Raw genomic sequence first — 21,245 nt, forward strand, 5'->3', positions numbered from 1 at the left:
TGGGCTTATTTTAGATAAGATGGTTAGAGAAGGATACTGTGGGATGGAGCCAGCTGACCTGGGAGTTGATTATTCCCAGCGGAGGGACAAGCAGGTGCAAAGGTCCCTCAGGGTGAAACAAACATAGTGTTTGAGGGACTGGGAAGCAATAAGCTAGGAGGAGAGGGACAGGTCTATTTTTTAAATATATATATATTAAAAATTTTGGAATACCTTCATATTTACAGAAAAGTGACGAAGATAACTTTGTAACTCACCCCGATTCCCCTCTTGTTATCTTCTTACATTATCGTGGAACATTTGTCACAACTAAGAAACCAACATGACTCTTAAGACTCTTCACTAAACTCCAGACTTCATTTGGATTTTGCCAGTTTTTACCCGAATGTCCTCTTTTTTCTGTTCCAGAATCCAAGGCAGGATCCCACTGAGTCATCACATCCCCTCAGTCGCCTCTGTTCTGCAGCAGTCTCTCAGTCTTTCCTTGTTTTTCACAACTTTGACAGCTTTGAGGACTACTGGTCAGTTTCTTCTTTTTAACAAACTAGAGGTCTATTTTAATGAATAATTCCAATTTATTTAGTCTTCATTTCACAGAGGTTCAAAAACTGTGCCTCAGAGAGGCTAAGTAAGTTACTCAAGGTCACGGAGCTCGTCAGTAGCACAACTGGGATTTGAACCCTGACTCCAGAGTCTGTGCTTAATGGAGACACAAGTAGGAGGCAGACTGTATAGTACCTTCTAGGCTGACTTTGGATTTTTTTTTTTTTTTAATTCTGGAACATTGAGACGACTTTGAACATTTGTAAGCAGAAGTGTGACACAATTTATGTTTTAAGAAGAGCACTGTGCCTGCAGTTTGGATAGTGGATTGTGGTGGAACGCAAGAGTGGAAGCAGGACGCCTAGGGAGAATGCTGCCATCCTCCGGGCATGGGTGGTGACGGCTCCAAGGAGGGTGCGGGTAGTGGGGATGGGAAGATGTGAATAGATTTAAGATGTGTTTTGGAGGGAGAGCCATCGGGATTTGCTGCAGGGCTGCTGGACACGAATAATGGGGAATCAAGGATGATGCAAAGTTCTCAACCAGGGCGGCGCCTTTGAGTATGAATTTTTTTACAAGAAGTTCACAACATCCCACTTTAAGGATGAGAAATCCGAGACTAGCTTTCGAGTTCTGTGCTGGATGATACTGGTGACGCCGAGATGACGCAGAACCAGTACCTGCTCTCGAAGGGCTCTCAGTCTTGAGAGGTGGGGGACAGACACAGAGATGGACAATAACATTCTGGGGTGATGGGAGCCGGGACACAGGGCGGAACAGGACAGTGACAGCCGGAAGCGGATTAAACGTTGCCTGGAGGCAAGGGGGAGGGGGAGGTCGGGGTCCAGGAAAACATTGTTGCTCGCTTGCAAGGCGTGGGGGAGAAGGTCGGAGAGGTTTTTGGGTTTTTTGGTGTTTTGTTTTGTTTTAGAGGAGGTGGCCTTTGGGCTAGGTCTAGGGTGAATGGATAGTTGATGTAGAAGAAACGGCGCGAGCAAAGGCTAGGTGGTTGGAATCTAAAGATTTTTACCAGAAAGTCTGGTTTTCCTTTCCTGGCGACTATGATTAGCATGCAGGTCTCATCCATCCGGTTAGGAAGCTTATGTCAAACAGGGCTCCGAAATAAGGGTTCGAATCCTCGTTCCGCTTCTTACTAGCTCTTGACCTAACGTAAGCTAGGTCTCTGGGTTTTTGCGACATAAAACCCAATTCCAGCGTAACGGCACTGCTTCGTGTTTTGTTCTGTTACTGTTCCTCCGGTTTCTGCCGTCAGGGTCCGACCTCGCCACTTACCATGTACCTGGCCCTTTAAGGCCCTTCCTCCCCGAGCTGGGAGAGCGGAGGCGTGTTCTTGCGCCTCTAAGAAGATGCCCTTTACCCAGCTTTCAAAATTGACAGGCAAGTTCTGAAAAGTGACCAATCAATTCCTGAGTCGGGAGGGAACGAAGGTTCCGATTTGTTGGGGAACGCCTGCAGCAGTAGGTTTGAGCTCCTCCCACTCCTTGTTACTTGGAACAGCGCGAGACGTAATCCTCAGCTCTGATTGGCGGGTATGATCACGTTACTTCCGCGTCTCCTCCCTCTGTCCGTCAAATCCGGGGAGGCGGGGCTAGCACCCTCGCTTTTTGATTGGCTACGTTTCTGAGCGCGTCCGAGCGTCTGAGCGTGAGAAGCCCGTGCACCGCAAAGAAGAGTAGCCCCCGCTCGCCGCAACTAGAGAAAGCCCACGCACAGCGAAGAAGACCCAATGCAGCCAAAAATAAATAAATTTTAAAAAGTTACTGACCCCTGGTCAAACCTGTTGTCCTAGCAACATAATCTTGCAATTTCCCAGGTCAAACAAATTTTGTAGGGTCCTTTGGCAGGATTTGGGGGCAGAGAGAGGGAAACAGAGGCCCCTCCAGCATTCTGCCCCCTCTAAGTTTATCAAAACGAATTCAGGACCTGCAGTGGTCATCCCTTTTAGGACCTGTCTGAGCTTGAATGTCACTTCTGCTATTTTGTTGTGTGAACCTGTCCCTCTTGAAGCCCCTATAAAATGAGGCGATTGTACAAACTACCATGTATAAAATAAAAAAGCTATAAGGATACGTTTTACAACACAGGAAATAAAGCCAATATTTTATAATAACTGTAAACGGAGTATAACCTTTAAAATCTGTGAATCACTATGTTTACACCTGAAACATAATACTGTACATCAACTATACCTCAATTTTTTAAAAAAAGTTAAAAAAAATGAGGCAGTTGCATTGGTTGATCCTACTCCATGGGTAATTCAATTACTCTGGGTATACTGGCTTCTGGTGGCCAACTTCAGTGCTTGCAGCTAGTTCAGTTTTTTATTTTATTCAGTACACAGAGGCACTGGCACAGTTAGGAGGCAAAATATGTCAGCGTGGCCCTCCTTACCATATCATCATATGCAGTAACTACCAAATCCGGGCTCCGGGGGTGACTATGGAGGAAAGACAGAGAACACTTAGGACACAGTGAGCACAGCGCTCTTTTTTGCTACCTTCTTCTCCAAAGCTATTTGCATCCCACCTGCAGACTGGAGCTCCATGGCTCAGCCCACTGGGCTAGTCAGTTAATACCTTACACAAGGTAAAATGTTGGCTATATTCCCTGTGTTGTACAATATGTACCTGTAGCTTATCTTATACCTAAGAGTTTGTATCTCTTAATCCCCTACCCCTATACTGCCCCACCCCCCTCATCTGTACTCTCTTATTCAATCATTATAACAAACCTTCCAAGTAAGGGTGTTACCTTCATTTTAATACATGAGGCTCAGAGAGAGAAAGTCACTTGCCTACACTTATTCTGATTAGTAAGTAGTAGAATCTGGACACAAGTGCAAGTCCTTTGTCCTTTCTATATACTGCACCTGCCACCCCTCCTTATCAGGTCCCCTCTGCTCAACAAGCCACCAAGAGGCCAATATAAGGTCATGACCAAGAGCCTGGGCTCTGGAATCAAATCTTACTAATCCTGTGGCTTTGGATGTGTCTGTAACCTTTTCATGACTCAGTTTGCCCAACTGTATAATAGAGATAATATCTGTATAAAGGAACCCTTGGAAAATTCCAACTCAAAATCTTTTTCTTTCTTTTCTTTCCCTCTTTATCTAATTGCATTTATCCTTCTAAGGAGTAAAGACATCCCCTGCACCCCCACTCCCCCACCATGGTCTTAGAAAGGAAAAGAAAGATCAACGGAGGCCAGCTTCATGGACACAGCCTGACCACTACTTCCTGCTGAGATGAGGTGACCAGCTAGCCTCTCTTTATATCTGAGATGATTGACCATCCTCACATTCTGCCCTGAGTTTTGAGTCCTTTTCACTCAAGAGCGCCACTTCAGGAGGGATTATGAAAAAGCGGGGAGAGCAGTGGTTTTGGAGTCAGCCATGGGTGGGACCCCTGATATTGCCGATTTCTCCTGTGTGTCTTTAGATAAGTTAATTCACCTCTCTGAGTCTCAGATATCTTCCCAATGGAGATACTCTTAAATCTTACACCACAGTTGGCTCACAATGTGATACATAGCAGGTATTCAAAAATATTCATTTCCTCCCTCTTACTATTAAACTGCCACTCAAGTCTCCTCGCCCTACAAGTCCTCACCCTAGAAACCTTCCATCTCGTCACAGAGCTAGCCAGTGTCACCTTGGCTACTCTTGAACTCTCTCTGGACCTCCGCTTCTGTTAGCTCTTCTGTACAAATAAGTGGGTGAGTTTACATTACATGAAAATTCCACCAACTCTTCCTAAACCGAAGGCTAGCTATCTTAGGCTTAGCAGGGCAACGACTCCACTCTGCCTGAAACCAGCCACAGGCGATCCAGAAAAAAACGGGCATGGCTGCATTCCAATAAAGTTTTATTTATGGATACTGAAATTGGAATCTCAAGTCATTTCCACGCATCATAAAGCATCCTTCTTTTGATTTTCCTCTTAACCATTTAAAATGTAAAACACTCTTGGCTCACAGGTGGCAGCAAACTAGGCAGTGGCCCAGACTTGACCTGTGAGGTCGGCGAAGATGAGCGCTTGGTCATCTTTCAAGGCCCTCCCACCGCTGAGAAACTGAGACTGTTGAGTATTCAGCCAGGGTGGTGCCTAGGTGTGTCAGAGGAGAAGCTTTACCTTGCTTAGAATAGTGTATTTGGAGAAGGCTGCTCTGGAGACATTGACCAGGCTGTTCCAAGATGCTAGGATCTGGGATGGGATCATCCCATCCTTGGACGATGAAATGAGAGAGAGAGGGAGACAGAAAGACAGACAGACTACACTCTGTTCTCCTCTTCCCAATCGTTCTGCCTTTCTCCCCGGCCTGGGTCCAAGTCCTCCAACCCAGCAGACAGACGCTCAGTGGAACTGGATTTCAGCATACTCTGAGTGAGTACCCTTGGGCCTCTGGGTGTCCCATGGTCTGAGGCCTGGGAAGTTGAGGACAGCATAATGGGTCTCCTCCTGGTTGTTCTCTGATTCTGGGGCTTGAGGGGATGATTTGGGTCCTGGACAATTGTGGGAAACAAGATAGAGCTCCTTCTGGTTCTTTCTGGGTTCCGGGGGGTGAGCATCTGGAACAGTGGCCCAGGAAGGACTGCTTGGTTTGGTTTTCTGTTTCTGAGCCTAAGGGAAAAATGACCATCCTTCATTCATTCATTCAACAGATACTCGAGCCCCTACCACGTGCTAGGCACCGATTGAGGAACTGGGGTTACATCAGGCAGTAAAACAAAGACCCTGCCTTCGCTGAGCTCGCCTTCCATCTCGCGACAGGAACACACAATAAAGACAAGTCTGTGGTTAAGCCTCCCAGCCTGTGGTTCTCTGCTATGGCCGCCCTGGCAAACTAATGCAGATACATTGGTGTAAACATCACCACAAGACGTCGAACTGCTCCATCATCACAAACATCTCCCTCCTGCTGTCCTTCTCATCATCCTCCCATCCCGAACCCCTCGCAACTACTAACCTGTCCTCTGTCTCTACAATCTTATCATTTGAGAGTGTTATATACACGGAATCCTGTGTATGTGACCATCTGAAATTGGCACTTTTCACTTTTTTTTTTCTTCGTCCCTAAGCTCTATCCAACCGAGGGGGGAGAAGTGGTTTGGATGGATTTGGGAGGAGATTTGCAGATGGATTGATTGTGGGGGCGATAAAAAAGAGAGGAGTAAGAAATGACTTAAAGTCTCTAGGCTTGAGCAGCTGGACAAATGTGGTGCTATTTGCTGAGATGCAGAGGATGGAGGAGAAGGGTTTTAAGTGGTGCTTAGTCATGAGTTTGGTTTTGGACCGGCTAGGTTTGAGATGCCTATTAGACATCCACGTGGAGATGCTGCCTAGATAGTTGGCTATGAGTCTAGAGTTCAGGGATGAGTCTGGGAGATGTAAATTTTGGAATCGTCCGCATATAGATGTTCTCTCCTGAAAAGATCCAGCATTTACCCAACACTTACTAGGTGCCTGGTACTGTTGTAAATGCTTTACAAGTAGAAAATGAGCATATTGAATACCCAGAGTGAGCCTACGTGGTCGGCACTACTATTATCCCCATTTTACAGTTAAAGAAATCGAGGCACAGAAAAGTTAAGTGACTCATCCCAGAACACACAGTGAAGAAAGCGGACAGGAACCCGAGCAGGCTGGCTTCAGAGCCCTACCCTTAACCATCACTAGGACATGCCGTCTCTCAGTGATATTAATCATTGGTGACATCATTAATTTTACTTAGTAATGTTGTTGGTAGTAGTAATAATGGAATAGCTGCTACCTATTAGGCAATAACATGTGTTGTAATCCTCAAGCCGACTCTCAAGGAGGAAGCAATAGAGGCGCAGTGGAGGGAGCGATTTGGTCAAGGTCTCATAGAGGTTAAGTGCCAGAATCAGGATTTGAATCCAGCGCCCGGGCCTCTTCCACTGCGATGTCTCTCGGGCAAAGGGTGAGGGCGGGGCTGGGGAGGAGGGTATACAGGAGTCAGAGAAGGGGAAGAAGAGACAGCTGGTTGGGGCCACTCACCAGGGGGCCAGTTTTAGGGACCACGTTGATGTAATCCAGGAGCGTGCTCCTCCGTGAGACCCTGGACCTCGGAGTCTCTCCCGGGGCCGGGGCCGGGGCCGGAACCTCTGCTTGGGTCCACTTCTTCCTCAGAGCCCTCGCGCTGAGGGAACACCCCGCCTTGGTGTGCGCCCGGGCCCCGCCCCCCTCTCCACGGGTCCCAGATCCCACGCTCCCTCCATCGCTGGTCCTGCTAACTCACACGATCAGGATGAAGCAGAGGAGAAGGAGGGTCATGAGGCCAATTCCTAGAAATATTCCGCTGGAGAACGCTTTGGAGGCGAATCCCTTCTCATCTGCACGAGGAAACGGTCAGCTATCTCTGAGCCCTTCCCATCCCCGTGCGTCCTCACGTCCACCCGCCACTAGGCGCTCAGGCTTCCGGAGCCTAGTGGTTTTTCCAGAGGTTTTTACCTCGAGCCCCTTCCCATCGACTTCTTGGAAACCGCTACACCCCAGGCCCAAGCGTCAGGCTCTCCGATTTAATTTCCCCCTCCGCATCCCCAGCCACAGGCGCCCCCGTGTCCCCGCTCCCCAGCTCCTGACCCAACCACAGGACCCTGTCGCTGTCGTTCTCAGCCCCCGCCTCCAGGGGGCGTCCAGTTGGCCCCTGACCTGGCAGCAGCAGGACAGTGGCGCTCTGGGCCCCGTGGACGTTCTGGGCCTCGCAGCTGAGTCTGAGGCCAGAGCTGAGCCCCTCGCGGAGGCTCAGGGAGCTGTTGACCCAGGGCCCAGCCGAGCTGGAGGTGACCTTGAAGGAGGCGTTGCTGAAATTCCCCTCCAGCAGCCCCTCCCCCAGCCGCCAGCGCAGGGAGGGGGCCGGCTGGGCTCGGGAGGAACAGTCGCAGTGCAGACCCTCCTCCTCCTGGGAGCAGGAGGGTCCCAGCAGCTGCGGGGGGACTGTACAGAGGGAGGAGAGTCAGCGGTGCCTCTCCCCTCACGTGGGCCCAGGTGTCCTGCCCCCAGGGGTCCCCGCACTCACAGACCACCGAGAGGCTCAGAGACGTATTCTGGGAGCCCAGAGGGTTCTGAGCTCGGCAGGTGAATTCTCCTTCATGCTCTGCTTGTATCTGCGGCAGCTCCAGGACCCCAGGATCTGAGGGCTGGGAGGGGCTCAGAGTCTGTCCCCCTCGGGCCCAGCTCAGCCGGGCTGGGGGGTTGCTGTGAGCGACACAGAGCAGACGCAGGCTTTGGCCTTCCAGGACCGGAAGAGATGTGCCATTTCTGAAGTTTTCCAGGACTAGAGAGGGAACGGCCAGGAGGGATGAACAGCTGAGGGCACAGGGACCCTCTTCCTGCTGACATTCCAGACGTCCGGGCTCCCAGTTCGGTTCCTCTGATCCCCTTTCCTACCTGTCCTATTTCCCTGGGAGACCATCACTTTCAGGTTCTCTGGGGCATCTGAAACAGAGACAGGGTACTTGACGTTAAACAAGCCAGGGGTTTCCTTCTGGGCAAAGTGAACGTCCCTAGGGGTGAAGGGCTGGGAGGCGGAGGGGGTTGAATCACCCACTGAGTGATTCGCAGATGAATGACCCAAGGGAATAGACTGGTAAGAAGGGCAGGTCCCTAAGATACTGTGATTTATAACAGAAATAGGTATTTGATCTTTGTTCCTATTCCTGGCACAGAGCTTCTAAAACTCTTGGATTTCCTGAATGCTAGGTAAGCGTGATAAACGTGCCTTGTTATCTGTAACAAACCCCTTTCCACCACTCCTGAGTTTATGTTAATGAAGTCACTTTTAGAAGCGCCCGAGGATGAAGGCTTGTTGCCGGGGGAACCAACCACGGATCTGAGGGTTAGAACTTTCAGTCCCACCCCCCTGACCTCCGAGGAAGGGAAAGGGGACTGGAGATTGAGTTCAGTCGCCAATGGCCAATGATTTAATCAATCGTGCCTATGCAAGGAGGACTTACACGCCCCCCCCACCAAATGGGTTGGGAGAGCTTCCAGGTTGGTGAACACTTGGAGGTTTGGGGAGAGTTGTGCCCAGGAAGAGGGCATGGAAGTTAGATGCTCCTTTCCCCATACCTTGCCCTATGCATCGCTTCCATCTGGCTGTTCCTGAGTTATATTCTTTTATGATAAACCGGTCATCTAGTGAGTAAAATATTTCTCTGAGCAGCTCTAGCAAATTAACTGAACCCAAGGAGGAGGTCATGGGAACCTCCAATCTATCGTTGGCCGGTCAGAAGCACAGGGGACAACCTGGACTTGTGATTGGTGGCTGAAGCGGGGGCGGGGCCCCTTTCCAGAAACTGATCCCTTAACCTGTGGGATCTGACGCTATCTCCGGGTAGATAGCGTCAGAATTGAGTTGAATTGTAGCACACGCCACTGATGCTGGAGAACTGCTCGGTGGCGTGGGGAAATCCCCCGCCCCCGCGCCCACCGCAGTCGGAGCTGGAAGCAGAATCCCAGCCCCATAGGCCTGGGGTTCCGGGTCACCTTAGAGCTCTGGGACCCTGCCCTCAGCCCCCTCCCTCCGCCCCGCCCCCCCCCCCCAACCCAGGCCCCTGCTGGTCACACTCACACTGCACGGAGAGTTCCAGGCTGCGGCTCTGAGAGCCAAGCCCGTTCTCAGCTCGGCAGGTGTAGCGACCCGCATCCTCGGCCTTCACCCGGGGCAGCACCAGCTCCAGGGTTCTGGAGCCCGAGGGGTGGGACCAAGAGAGGATTCTGTCCTGCAGGGCCCAGCTCAGTGTGGCCAGCGGCACGCTGTCAGCTGTACAGAGTAGCCGCAGGAACTGGCCTTTCTGGACTTCCAGATGGGGGCTGTTTCCCTGCGGCTCCAGGGCTGCAGAGAGAGAGAGCGCGCAAGAGAAGGACTGCAAGGGGGAACACCACTCCCCCGCGCTCCTGACACCCCCAAGTGGCCCTCAGTACCTGATACATCGGTCTGGGAAATGCTGATCACCACGTCTTTGGGGGCATCTGTAACAGGATTGGGAGCTGGCTTTGAGTAGGAATGAGAGATTCCCCACCGCCAGAGAGAACCCCCTCGGGGAGAAGAAAGTGTGACTTTCCTCCGGGAAGACAAGTGACAGATGAGTGCCAAAGATGCGCTTATGGACGCAGGTCCAGACGGCATCCCCATCCCCCTCCCTGGGCCGAGGCAAGCGTCGCTAGACTCCACGCCTTCCTACCCACGCATCCGCAGAGAGCTGACCATCATTGCCCGGCTGCCTCTCTCCACCTCCGCGTCCCCCGTGCCTGTTTGCGCGCCCTGATGTCCTTCCCGCCACCAAACTCACAGGCCACGCTCAGCAGGACGGTGTCCTCTGTGCTCAGTCCCCTTCTGGAGACGTCCACTCGACAGGTGAGCTCAGTGCCGTGGTCCTGCGGTCTGGGTGTGAAGGTGAGGGCTGAGAGGTAGGAAGTTCTTGGTCTGGCCTCGTGGGAGGAGACGGTGGCCCCCCTCCAGGAGAGAGTAGGGGCTGGACATTCCTCAAAGGTCCAGTGAAACATACAGATGAGCGTCACCTGGTGCCCAGGCTTCAGAGTCTCTGGGACGTAGATCTCTGGCTTCTGAGTCAGGGCTGGGATGGAGGGAGAGAGGGTGGGATGCTAGACCCTGATGGGGGTACTCCCGGGGGTCCCCCATGGTCCGTTCCCCATAGCCCCTCCCCAGTATGAGAAGGGGGGAGGAGGGGAGGGGGGTCCCACCTGGGGGGTCCCACCCCATTCCAGCTCGAGCCAGTTCCGTACCTGTCACCTCCAGACGGAACTTGTATTCCACGAAATTATATCGCACGTAATAGCCTCTCTCCAACCGAAAGAAGTACGATGCACTGTCCTCCATGTGTACATCTCTGATGAGCAAAGAGCAATTCTGTCTCGGATCGCCCAGGAGCTGGAATCGGCCTTGGGTGTCTGTTTGCACGTCTCGATCCGGCTTGTTTGTGGCCACTGGCAGACCACTGTCTGTGGCGGTCGGGTCTTTGAACCAGAAGCCGTAAGCTGGGGTGGAGGGAACCCAACCTATTACGGGATAGGAGACGGAGCAGGGCACGACCACGCACAGGCCTTCCTGCACCCTCACCAACTCCTGCACCTGCAGCTGGAAAGCTGGATTCTGAGCCCATGACCCTATGGGGAGACAGAGAGAGGCTCAGGCTGCACCCCCAGTCCCGGGCCCCTCCTGGCCCCCCACCTCGTTCACTCACCGGCCCACAGCACGGCTAAGAGCAGCGGCAAGAGCATCTCAGGCACTTGGAACTGTCCTGGGACACGCTCATTCCCCAGACACTGTGATTCGCACTGGGTGAGGGCAGAAGGCGGAAGCTGAGCCCTGGTGGATTGATGCATGAAATGAGCTTCTGATGCTCAGACCCACACGACTCATTTTCCTCTTCTGGACTCTCCCCGCCCCCATGTCACCCACTTGAACTCACTCTTTCCCGGGGGGGCTCGCCTGGCGTCTGGGCTCCCTGAGCTGGTCACCTTCCCACGTCATCTCTGGGGGAGGGAGTGGAGGACATGTGTCTAGACTTGGGGCCTGGCTTTGGGTGGGTGGAGGCCGGGGACTCTCCCGCTGGACCCTGAGCCGTTAGGGAAGCAGAAGTGAAAGTTCCCAGTAAGCCCTTCTTACCGGGGCCTCTGGTGATGGTGATGGGTGCTGGGCAGGGTGGATTTCTGGGGCAGAGGGTAGGAGTGGGAGTGCAGGGTTAGTCTTGCCAGATAAAAAGTCAGGATGCCCGGTTAAAACTGGCTTTCAGACGAAAAATGAATTGTTTTAGTATAAGTATGTCCCAGAGATCGCATGTGATATATATACTTCTACTGAAATCGTTCGTTGCTGAGATCTGAAATTCAACTTTAACTGGGCACTTTGCCTTTTTATTGGCTAAATCTGGCAACCGTAGGCTGGTCTCAGTGCCTCTACCCCTTCACCCTCCCTGATGGGCTCACTGACTCCCGGTCCCCCAGGAGCACCCACGCCAAGGTCTTTGTCTGCTCCCCAGTCTCCCCTTCTGCCACACAGCTGGACAACGCACATTTGTAACACCTGCTGTGATAAGAACACAGACACCCAGGGGCGATGCTGATGCTGGGAGACTTAGGCAATGTAAGGGGCATGGCATTTGTGGAGTGAGTCAGGTAAACTCCCCCAGATGTGGACTGTCGTTCCCCTCACCTTGAGATGACTCTGTTTTGGTCACGTGGAGACACTGTGCTTGCCTATATGACCTCCGTGCTCTGGAAGCTTGCGTGTGGCAGGTGTCATGCTGTATATAGCGGAGGCGGACACACATAGGTAAATGAGACAGTGTCTGACCTCAAGGGAACCCAGCTTGGTAAATGAAGATCCTTAGAAACAGAAGAGCACTGAAGTGTTCATCAATGCCCTGCCCCCCACATGCTGGGACAGACATTCACGCTGGGCCCTGGGGAAAGGGTGGTCACTACTTCCTGGCAAAGTCAAGAGGGGCTTCCCAGAGGAAGCGACACATAACTATCCCTGTCCTCGAATCCACTCTAGTAGTCTGCTCAGGCTGCCATAATAAAAGAGCACAGAATGAGCGGCTTAAACAACAGAAATGTATTTCCTCACAGTTCTGGAGGCTACAAGTTCAAGATCAACGTGTCAGCAGGGTTTGTTTCTTCTGAGGTCTCTTTCCTCGGCCTGGAGATGGCCGTCTTCTCCTCCAGTCTTCACCTGGTCTTCCTTGTGTGTACGTGTGTTCTTCACAAGGACACCAGTCATACTGGACTGGGACTCTGCCCTATGACCTCATTTCAACTGAATTGCCTCTTTAAAGACTCTATCTACAAATATACATTCTGAGATACTGGGGGTTAAGACTTCAACATATGAACTTGGGGGCAGAGGGAGTGCAATTCAACCCGTAACATCCACCCTCCTATTCACTCTGCTGCCGGGTTCCCACTGCCCAACCTAGGCTTTCTCTGGGGGAAGCAGTTTCCCTTCTCCCAGGGGAGCCCTTGCATCCAGGGACATCACACCCTTCCTTCCGTCAAGTTCACAGAGAAAGGGCCTCTCAGAGGGAGGAGTGAGAGGGAGGGAAGGATGTCTGAGTCCTGCTGAGGGCTTGCCCTGAAGGAGCTGAGAACTGAGGTTCCCCACCCCCAAAGCTTAGATCCAGCCTCACCTCTGCCTTGGAGCACCTCCATGCCTCCATGGGGCTAATGGGAGTGGGAACCAGGACAGTGGCAACATCTCAGGCCTTCCGTGGGTTTCTCCACACTATTTCATGCTACTCCATCAGACAGAAAAGGGAGAGAGGACCGTCTGCTACCCTGGGGCTGAAGGATACCAATCCGTGACTCCCCAGCTCCTCCAGGCCAACCCAGAGGTCTCATACGCCCCACCAACGAATGTGGGCCACCCTCAGGGTGAGATATGCCTTCAAAGCTCAGAGCTGATCCCTGAGATGTGGAGGTGAGGAGGTCTCCTGTACCAGGTGAGGTCAGTTGGGCAGCTTCATATCTATAGCCAAGCGGCCAGGGAGAGGTAGAAACAGAGTGGAGCCAGTAACCCCACTTGTGGACCAACCCATCCCCTTCTGGAGGCAGCTGCCACAAGGTTCCTGGAGGTGGTCCAGAGACCACCAGCTCCCCTCCTCTGCGTTCCCGGAAACCCGGAGGGTTCGCTCTTCTCTTCACAGGAAAGGTTCTTCAGGTCACAGGAACTGCCCTTTGTCTACTGTCCACCCTGCTCACCCGAGTCCAATCTCGCCTCCATCCCTCCATCCCTCAACCTCTTCTTGTCAGAGTCACCAAAGATCTCAAATGGCTAAAACCCATAGGTAATTTCTATTCTCATCTCATTTGGATGCCGCCTGCTCCGCAGCATTTGGTGTGCTCAGTCACCCCTTCCTTCTTTTTTCTTTTTATAAATTTATTTGTTTATTTATTTTGGCTGCCCTGGGTCTTCGTTGCTGCACACGGGCTTTCTCTAGTTGCGGCGAGCGGGGGCTACTCTTTGTTGCGTCGCATGCGCTTCTCATTGCGGTGGCTTCTTGTTGCAGAGCACAGGCGCTAGGCACGCGGGCTTCAGTAGTTGTGGCATGCGGGCTCAGCAGTTGCGGCGCACAGGCTCACTAGTTGCGGTGCACGGGCTTAGTTGCTCCGCGGCTGTGAGAAGCAGTCAGCCTTGAGAGCAGGCTACGGACATGCCAGGCATGCCGCCGCCGCTCGAAGGGACTGTGCCTACTTGTTCCCCTCCTTGTTCCATTCCATGGGAGATAAATCACCAGAGCCCAGAGATCAGAAAGAATGCAAAATGAGACAAGCAAAGCTGTCTCCCCCCTGCACGTGCAGGTTATTTTTGATGATTCTGGGTTTATGGGTTTTCTCCCAGGGAAGTTAACCTTGAAGCCGAGACAGTCTGTAGATAACGTAAACCACCATCTGGTAACCTCCCTTTTTCTAGTCTATATAATTTGCAACCGTAGCATAATAAAATTTGCCTTGCAACTCTCAGCTGTCTTGGTCCTCTGACCCCATTTGTCGGTGCTACTTCAGTTCCTTACCCCTTCCCTTCTGACCCTGGGCGGTGAAATCCTCTTTCTCCAGCTGGTCTGCGGCACGCGGCCTGTGGGATCTTCCCGGACCAGAGCTGGAACCCGTGTCCCCTGCACTGGCAGGCGGATTCTTAACCACTGCGCTACCAGGGAAGCCCCACCCCTTCCTTCTTGAAACACTTCAGTCTGGCTTCCCCTGTCACCTAGAACTGCCATCTCGAAGGTACCTGCCGGAGTCGGGCTGCCCATAGCGTACAGAGGACACCATTACTTCCTTGGGTTTTCCTTCTACCTTTCTAGACACTCGTCTTCATCTTTAATGGTTCCGCCTCTGCCCTTGACTCCTAAATCTTAGAATGCATCAGGATCACTCTCCCTAGATGTCCTATTTCATCCATGACTTTAAAAATGCATGCTACGGGCTTCCCTGGTGGCGCAGTGATTGAGAGTCCGCCTGCTGATGCAGGGACACGGGTTCGTGCCCCGGTCCGGGAAGATCCCACATGCTTGCGTACCGCAAAAAAAAAAAAAAAAAAAAAAAAGCATGCTACATGTGATATTGCGATTTAGAGTAAGTATATATTTTGGTCTTTGCTCATGGTTCCTGGCTCACAGCACCCAAAACCCTTGGAATTTCCTGAGTGATAAGAGCAGTGGGAGCATCTTTTGTTCTAATATTGGTCTCTTGTCCTCAGTTCCTGAAAACACTTCAGAGCCAGAAATGAGTGTCTTGCTATTCATAACAAACCCCTTTCCACCACACCTGAGTTTTTGTTAATGAGGTGACTTTTGGAAAGCACATAAGGATGGGGGCTAGTTGCCAGGGGAACGAACCATGTGATTAGGAGGTAGGAAATTTCAGTCCAGTCCCTGACCTCCCAGAAGGGGTGAGGGGCTAGAGGCTGAGTCAGTCGCCCATGGCCAATGATTTAATCAGACACGCCTATAGAATGAAGCCCCCATAAAAACCAAAAGTATGGGGTTCAGAGAGTTTCCAGGTTGGAGAACATGTGAAGATTTGGGGAGAGCGGTACACCTCCCCAAAGAGAGGGCATGGAAGCCCCAAGCCCTTTCCCCATACTTTGTCCTACGCATCATTTCCATCTGGCTGTTCCTGAGTTATATCCTTTTATAATAAGCCAGTAATCTCAGAAGTAGACTGTTTCTCTGTGTTGTGTGTGCCACTGAACCCAAGAAATGGGTCATGAGAACCTCCGATCTATACTCCATCAGTCAGAAGCACGAGTGACAACATGGACTTGTGATTGGCATCTGAAGCGGGGGGCGGGGGGGCAGTCTTATGGGACTGAGCCCTTAACCCGTGGGATCTGACACTATCTCCAGGTAGGTGGTGTCAGAGTTGCGTTGAGTTGTAGGATGCCCAGCTAGCGTGGAGAATTGCCTGGTGGTGTGGGGAGCTTCCCCCGGGCCCACACTTTGAAATCGGTAATCAGAATTGTACTACCAATATCAATTTTTTGATTTTCATATTGTCCTCCAGTTGTGTAAGGTGTTAACACTGGGGGTAACTGGAATGCATGGCACATCACTGTACGTTTCTCTGCAACCTCCTGTGAGTCTCTGGTTGCTTCCAAATGAAGTTAAACTACAAACTAAAATAAATGATCACAAGACACACAACAACAACAATAAAGAAACACGCTGATGACTCCTAAAGTGTATATTTCAATCCTTCCCTGTCTACCTGACATGGACTCAGGAAGACATAATGGGCATCTCAAACTTAGGATCTAAATTTTCACACAGCACTCTTAATTCTCATCTCAAACCCTCTCCTTTTCAGTTGTCTAAATGTTATTGTTTTGTGGTACCAACATCTGCCCACATCCTAGCATCATTCTGATGTCTTCCTTTGCCTCAGTCCCTGCAAGACCTGTCAGTTCAAATTTTTAAATATTAAAAAAAAAAATCTATCCACTTATGCCCACCCCCACTACCATTCATTACCCTAGTCCAAGATTTCTCAATCTCAGCACTATTGACATTTTGAGTCAGATAATTCTTGGGGAGTAGAAGCCGCCCCGAGCTTTGTAGGATGTTGAGCACCGTCCCTGGCCTCCACCCACTAGATGCCACTTGCCTCCCTCCCCCCATCACAGTTGTGACAATTAAAAATGTCTCCAGGGGCTTCCCTGGTGGCGCAGTGGTTGACAGTCCGTCTGCCGATGCAGGGGACGCGGGTTCGTGCCCCGGTCCGGGAGGATCCCACATGCCGCGGAGCGGCTGGGCCCGTGAGCCATGGCCGCTGAGCCTGTGCGTCCAGAGCCTGTGCTCCGCAACAGGAGAGGCCACAACAGTGAGAGGCCCGCGTACCGCAAAAAAAAACCCCAAAAAACCAAAAAAAAAACCTCTTGATGATTCTTCCTGCCTCTTTATTAAAAAAATTATTTTATTGAAGTATAGTGGACTTACATTGTTATGTTAATTTCTGCTGTACAGCAAAGTGAGTCAGTGATACATATATAGACATTCTTTTTCAGACTCTTTTCCATTCTTTTTCAGACTCTGTCCCAGACTACTGAATACAGTTCCCTGCTTCTACTTTTGCCCCTTCCGTAAGGCAGTTTCAACACAACAACCAGAGTTATTTTTAAAACATAGATCAGATCAAGTCACCCTCTTGCCCAAACATTTCAATGGCATCTTACCATATGTAGGAGAAAACCCAAACTCATCACCATAACCTATAGAACTCGACCTGAGGTAACCCCCAGTGACCCCTGCAAACTCACTTGGAACGCACTCCACTTTACTTCTGCACTCCCGCCGGCGATCCCCACTGTTTCTCACATTTACCAAATTCATTTCTGCCTCAAGAACATGACACTAGCTGCTGCCCGTGGCTGCCCCCCTTTTCACTGTTCTCTGCTCAAAGGCCATCTCTTCGGAAATGCTTTTCCTGACCTTACAACCAACCTGCCCCAACATTTCCCCACCCGTACACTTTTCCAGATTTTTGGTCATTTCTTTGACCTCCTCTGAACTTTCCACCTTTTCTCAGTGTGACCAGAGCACCTCCCCCCTTTGCAATTGCCTTCTCATCCAAGCCAGCCTTCCCCCCTCCCAACCCTTGGCTAGACCACAGACTAGGGGCTACCTGAGTCCACGAGAATCTTTATCGGTCATCCTCGTATCTGCCTTCTCTGCCTAAGAATGTTCAGATTTTTCTCTGAGCCTATTCCTTAAGAAAAAAACTCTACAAGCCTCTGGTTTCCTGCTCTAATTCAACAGATGTTGAACACCTGCTTTGTCTGTCCCTGAGGTCACAACGGGGACAAAGATAGATATTGAGAGGAAGTGAGATTGGGGGTGGGTGGGTAGGTATGGGGTGGGAGCAGCTGAGGAGGGGGAAGAGAGGTAGGTAGGTAGGTAGTTCAGGATTCTGCCCTAGAAGGGTGCTGGGTGTGGGCCTGAGGACTGGACTTATTAGGAGGGATGAATGAAGGAGATGTAGGGAAGCATTCCAGTGGTGAATGAAGAGTCTGGGTCTGGCTGTAGTTGAGGCCCTGAGGGTGCTAAGGAGCCTTTGTTGGGGGGAAGGGAGTATCTCAGACACCCGCTGGCTAGCATCTTTGTGTCATTCAGATACACCTGTCCCAGTTCCCGCCCATACTGCTTGTGCTGCAGTTCAGGATGCTGCCCCCAGAGGGCGCTCCATTTTCCCTGGCACACACTGACCCTTGAGCCCCAGTCACCAGGATCTCTGCTGTCCAGAGTCCTGAAGAACTGCAGCTCTTTAGGGAATATTTCTCAGGCTCTGGACACATTTGCAAACGTTGCTCATCCAAAAAGGCTGCATCCATTCTCACTGAACCTACAAATAATGATTCTGCTCTTTTCACTGCACCTCAGTACAACTGAGTCTCTGCCGGGGGAGAGCATATCAAAGCAAACACTAAGTCCCCACAACCATCCGCTTCCCTCACTGCAAACCCACCTTTCCTGAAATTTAAAACACCTCAATATCTCTCACAGTGTCATTCTCAAATAAATGACGTCTACCCAGGCACACCAAACATGCGATGTCCTCATAAGAAAATGTTCCTGTGGTGTCTCAGTCTGTTCCGGCTGCTATACTAGACAGACCAAATGTAAGACCTGAAACCATAAAACTCTTAGAAGAAAACATAGGCAGTGTGCTCTTTGACATTGGTCTTCACAACATCTTTTTGTCTCCTCAGGCAAGGGAGACAAAAGCAAAAATAAATAAATGGAACTACAAAAAATTAAAAAGCTTTTGCACAGTGAAGGAAACCATCAACGAAACAGAAACACAGCCTACTAAGTGGCAGAAAATATTTGCAAACAGTATATCCGATAAGGTGTTAATATTCAAAATATACAAAACACTCATGCAACCCAACATCAAAAACACCAAACAACCTGACTAAAAATGGGCAGGGGACCTGAATAGACATTTTTCCAAAGAAGGCAAACAGATGGCCAACAGACACAAGAAATGATGCTCAATATCGCTAATCTTCAGAGAAATGCACCTCAAAACCACAATGAGATAGCACCTCACACCTGTCAGAATGGCTATGATAAAAAAGACAACACATAACAAGTGTCGGCGAGGATGTGGATAAAAGGGTACCCTCGTGCACCTTTGGTGGGATTGTAAATTGGTGCAGCCACTGTGGAAAACGGTACAGAGGTGCCTCAAAAAATTTAAAATAGAATTGCCATATGATCCAGCAATTTCACTTTTGGGTATTTACTCAAAGAAAACAAAAACACTAATTTGAAAAGATATATGGGGGCTTCCCTGGTGGCGCAGTGGCTGAGAACCCGCCTGCCAACACAGGGACACAGGTTCGAGCCCTGGTCTGGGAAGATCGCACATGCCACAGAGCAACTAAGTCTATGCACCACAACTACTGAGCCTGCGCTCTAGAGCCTGCGAGCCACAGCTACTGAGCCCGCGCACCACAACTACTGTAGCCTGCGCACCTGGAGCCCGTGCTCCGCAACAAGAGAAGCCACCGCAATGAGAAGCCCGTGCACCGAAACAAAGAGTAGCCCCCGCTCGCCACAACCAGAGAAAGCCCGTGCATAGCAACAAAGACCCAACGCAGCCAAAAATAAATAAAAATAAATAAATACATTTATATATATAAAAAAGGGGGGGCTTCCCTGGTGGCGCAGTGGTTGAGAGTCCGCCTGCCCATGCAGGCGACACGGGTTCGTGCCCCGGTCTGGGAAGATCCCACATGCCGCGGAGCGGCTGGGCCCGTGAGCCATGGCCGCTGAGCCTGCGCGTCCAGAGCCTGTGCTCCGCAACGGGAGAGGCCACAACAGTGAGAGGCCCGTGTACCGCAAAAAACCCCACAAAAAACAGAAAACAAAAGGTATATGCACACCAATGTTCACTGCAGCATTATTTACAATAGTCAAGATATCAAATCAACCTAATTGTCCATGATAGATGAATGAATATATAATATATGATATTACTCAGACAATAAAAAATGAAATCTTGCCATTTTTGACAACATGGATGAATTTAGAGAGTATTATGCTAAGTGAAATAAGTCAGACAGAGAGACAAATACCATATGATCTCATACGTGGAATCTAAAAAAAAGAACGGGGCTTCCCTGGTGGCGCAGTGGTTGAGAGTCCGCCTGCCGATGCAGGGGACACGGGTTCATGCCCCGGTCTGGGAGGATCCCACATGCTGCAGAGTGGCTGGGCCCGTGAGCCACGGCTGCTGAGCCTGCGCGTCCGGAGCCTGTGCTCCGCAATGGGAGAGGCCACAACAGTGAGAGGCCACAACAGTGAGAGGTCCGCGTACCGCAAAAAATAAAAGAATAAAAAAATATTTAAAAATAAATTAAAAAAAGAACGCATACAAACAAAACAAAATGAAAACAGACCCACAGATACAGAGAACAAATGGGTGGTTGCCAGTGGGGAGGGGGTGGTGGGCAAAATAGGTGAAGGGGATTAAGGAGTGTAAATCACCAGTTATAAAATAAATAAGCCATAGGGAAGTAATATACAGCAGAAGGAATAACGGTCAGTGATATTCTAATAGCTCTGTGTTGGGACAAATGGTTACTAGACTTATCATGGTGATCAGTTCATAATGTATACAAATGTCAGCTCACTACGTAGTACACCTGAAACTAACACAGTATCGTACACCAACACTACTTCAATAAAAATCAAAGAACCTTTAAAGTATTGACCCAACACACAAATAACTACCGTCAAGAAAAAGACCAGTATTAAAAAAAAAAAAAAGAAAAAGACCAGTATTATTTAAAGAAAGACAAGACCAAGTCATCAGCCACAAAAAATTGACAACGTTCAGCAGTCAGTGAAACATTACTAGACACATAAAGAAGCAGGAACATGTGACACTCGGTGAGAGAAAAATCCTTCAGTGGAGTCAGGCCTAGACATGACAGAGGAGACAGACCTAGCAGACAAAAACATGAAAACATTGATTACAAACATTATCCATATACTCGAGGATGTAAAGGAAAACATCAACATAATAAAAGAAGAAACGTAAGATTAAAAACCAAGGAAATTAACTTCTAGAGAAAAAAATAAATTATCTGAAGTGAGAATTTCACTGAATGAGACTAACAGCAGATTCAATATTGTGGAAGAATAATCAGCAAACTTGAAGATGTAGCATCAGATCCTATTCAAACTGAAGAATATAGAGAAAAAAGGTTGGAAATGGTGAACAGATGCTCAGAGCTGATAATGAGATAATACTGGGCATTATCACATATGTAAAATTGGAGACCCAGAGGGGAATAGAAAAAAAAATACATATATATATATAAACACTGGCTTCAATTTTTATAAATTTGATCACTACTATAAAATTTCAGATTCAAGATACTCAACACCCTCCAAGTAGGATAATCTCTGTCTCTCTCTCTGTCTCTCTCTCTCTGTCACACACACACATTTACACGCCAAGACACATATTATTCGATTATTAAAACCCAGTGAAAAAGAGAAAATATTAAAACCAGCTACAGAAAAATATAAACTACAAAGAAAGAAAGATGAAAATAAGGCGAAACTAGGCAAGCCAAAAGAATTTAAACAACAGAACGGGGAAAAGTTTAACCTAGAATTCCTAATC

The 21,245-nt window shown here is 49.8% G+C and overlaps 1 protein-coding gene across 5 annotated transcripts; it reads right to left on the reverse strand.

The window, feature by feature from the left end:
* Positions 1-4,410: 4,410 nt before the first annotated feature.
* On the reverse strand, positions 4,411-11,924 carry SIGLEC10 (sialic acid binding Ig like lectin 10). Of its 5 annotated transcripts, XM_027079120.1 has the most exons (13): positions 11,761-11,872; positions 11,018-11,081; positions 10,790-10,914; positions 10,332-10,712; positions 9,878-10,162; positions 9,510-9,557; positions 9,157-9,420; positions 7,974-8,021; positions 7,603-7,860; positions 7,236-7,520; positions 6,823-6,916; positions 6,582-6,723; positions 4,411-5,183 (listed from the first exon to the last, which is right to left on the reverse strand). In XM_027079120.1, the coding sequence occupies exons 2-13, from the start codon at positions 11,077-11,079 to the stop codon at positions 4,917-4,919; spliced, it is 2,259 nt and encodes a 752-aa protein (XP_026934921.1). In that variant the 5' UTR covers positions 11,080-11,081; positions 11,761-11,872; the 3' UTR covers positions 4,411-4,916. The 5 variants fall into 5 exon arrangements, with proteins under 5 accessions (XP_026934921.1, XP_026934919.1, XP_026934917.1 ...); XM_027079118.1 differs by lacking the exon at positions 7,236-7,520 and having other exon boundaries at positions 10,332-10,583; positions 11,761-11,924; XM_027079116.1 differs by lacking the exon at positions 7,236-7,520 and having other exon boundaries at positions 11,761-11,909.
* Between the last annotated feature and the right edge of the window lie 9,321 nt (positions 11,925-21,245).

The sequence above is a fragment of the Aethalodelphis obliquidens genome, unplaced genomic scaffold, assembly GCF_003676395.1.
Source record: "Aethalodelphis obliquidens isolate GAN/ISIS:26980383/991018 unplaced genomic scaffold, ASM367639v1 scaffold43, whole genome shotgun sequence".
Classification (NCBI taxonomy): domain Eukaryota; kingdom Metazoa; phylum Chordata; class Mammalia; order Artiodactyla; family Delphinidae; genus Aethalodelphis; species Aethalodelphis obliquidens.

Bases quoted from the DNA above. Each gene is read 5' to 3' on its own strand.
- SIGLEC10 (XM_027079120.1), bottom strand. From the start codon at position 11,079: ATGACGTGGGAAGGTGACCAGCTCAGGGAGCCCAGACGCCAGGCGAGC. The intron at 8,022-9,156 runs GTGAGTGTGACC...TCTCTGTTTCAG, and splicing joins CCTGGAACTCTCCGTGCAGT to ATGCCCCAGAGAACCTGAAA. The intron at 5,184-6,581 runs GTGAGTGGCCCC...TTTTTCCCTTAG, and splicing joins TCCCTAAAACTGGCCCCCTG to GCTCAGAAACAGAAAACCAA.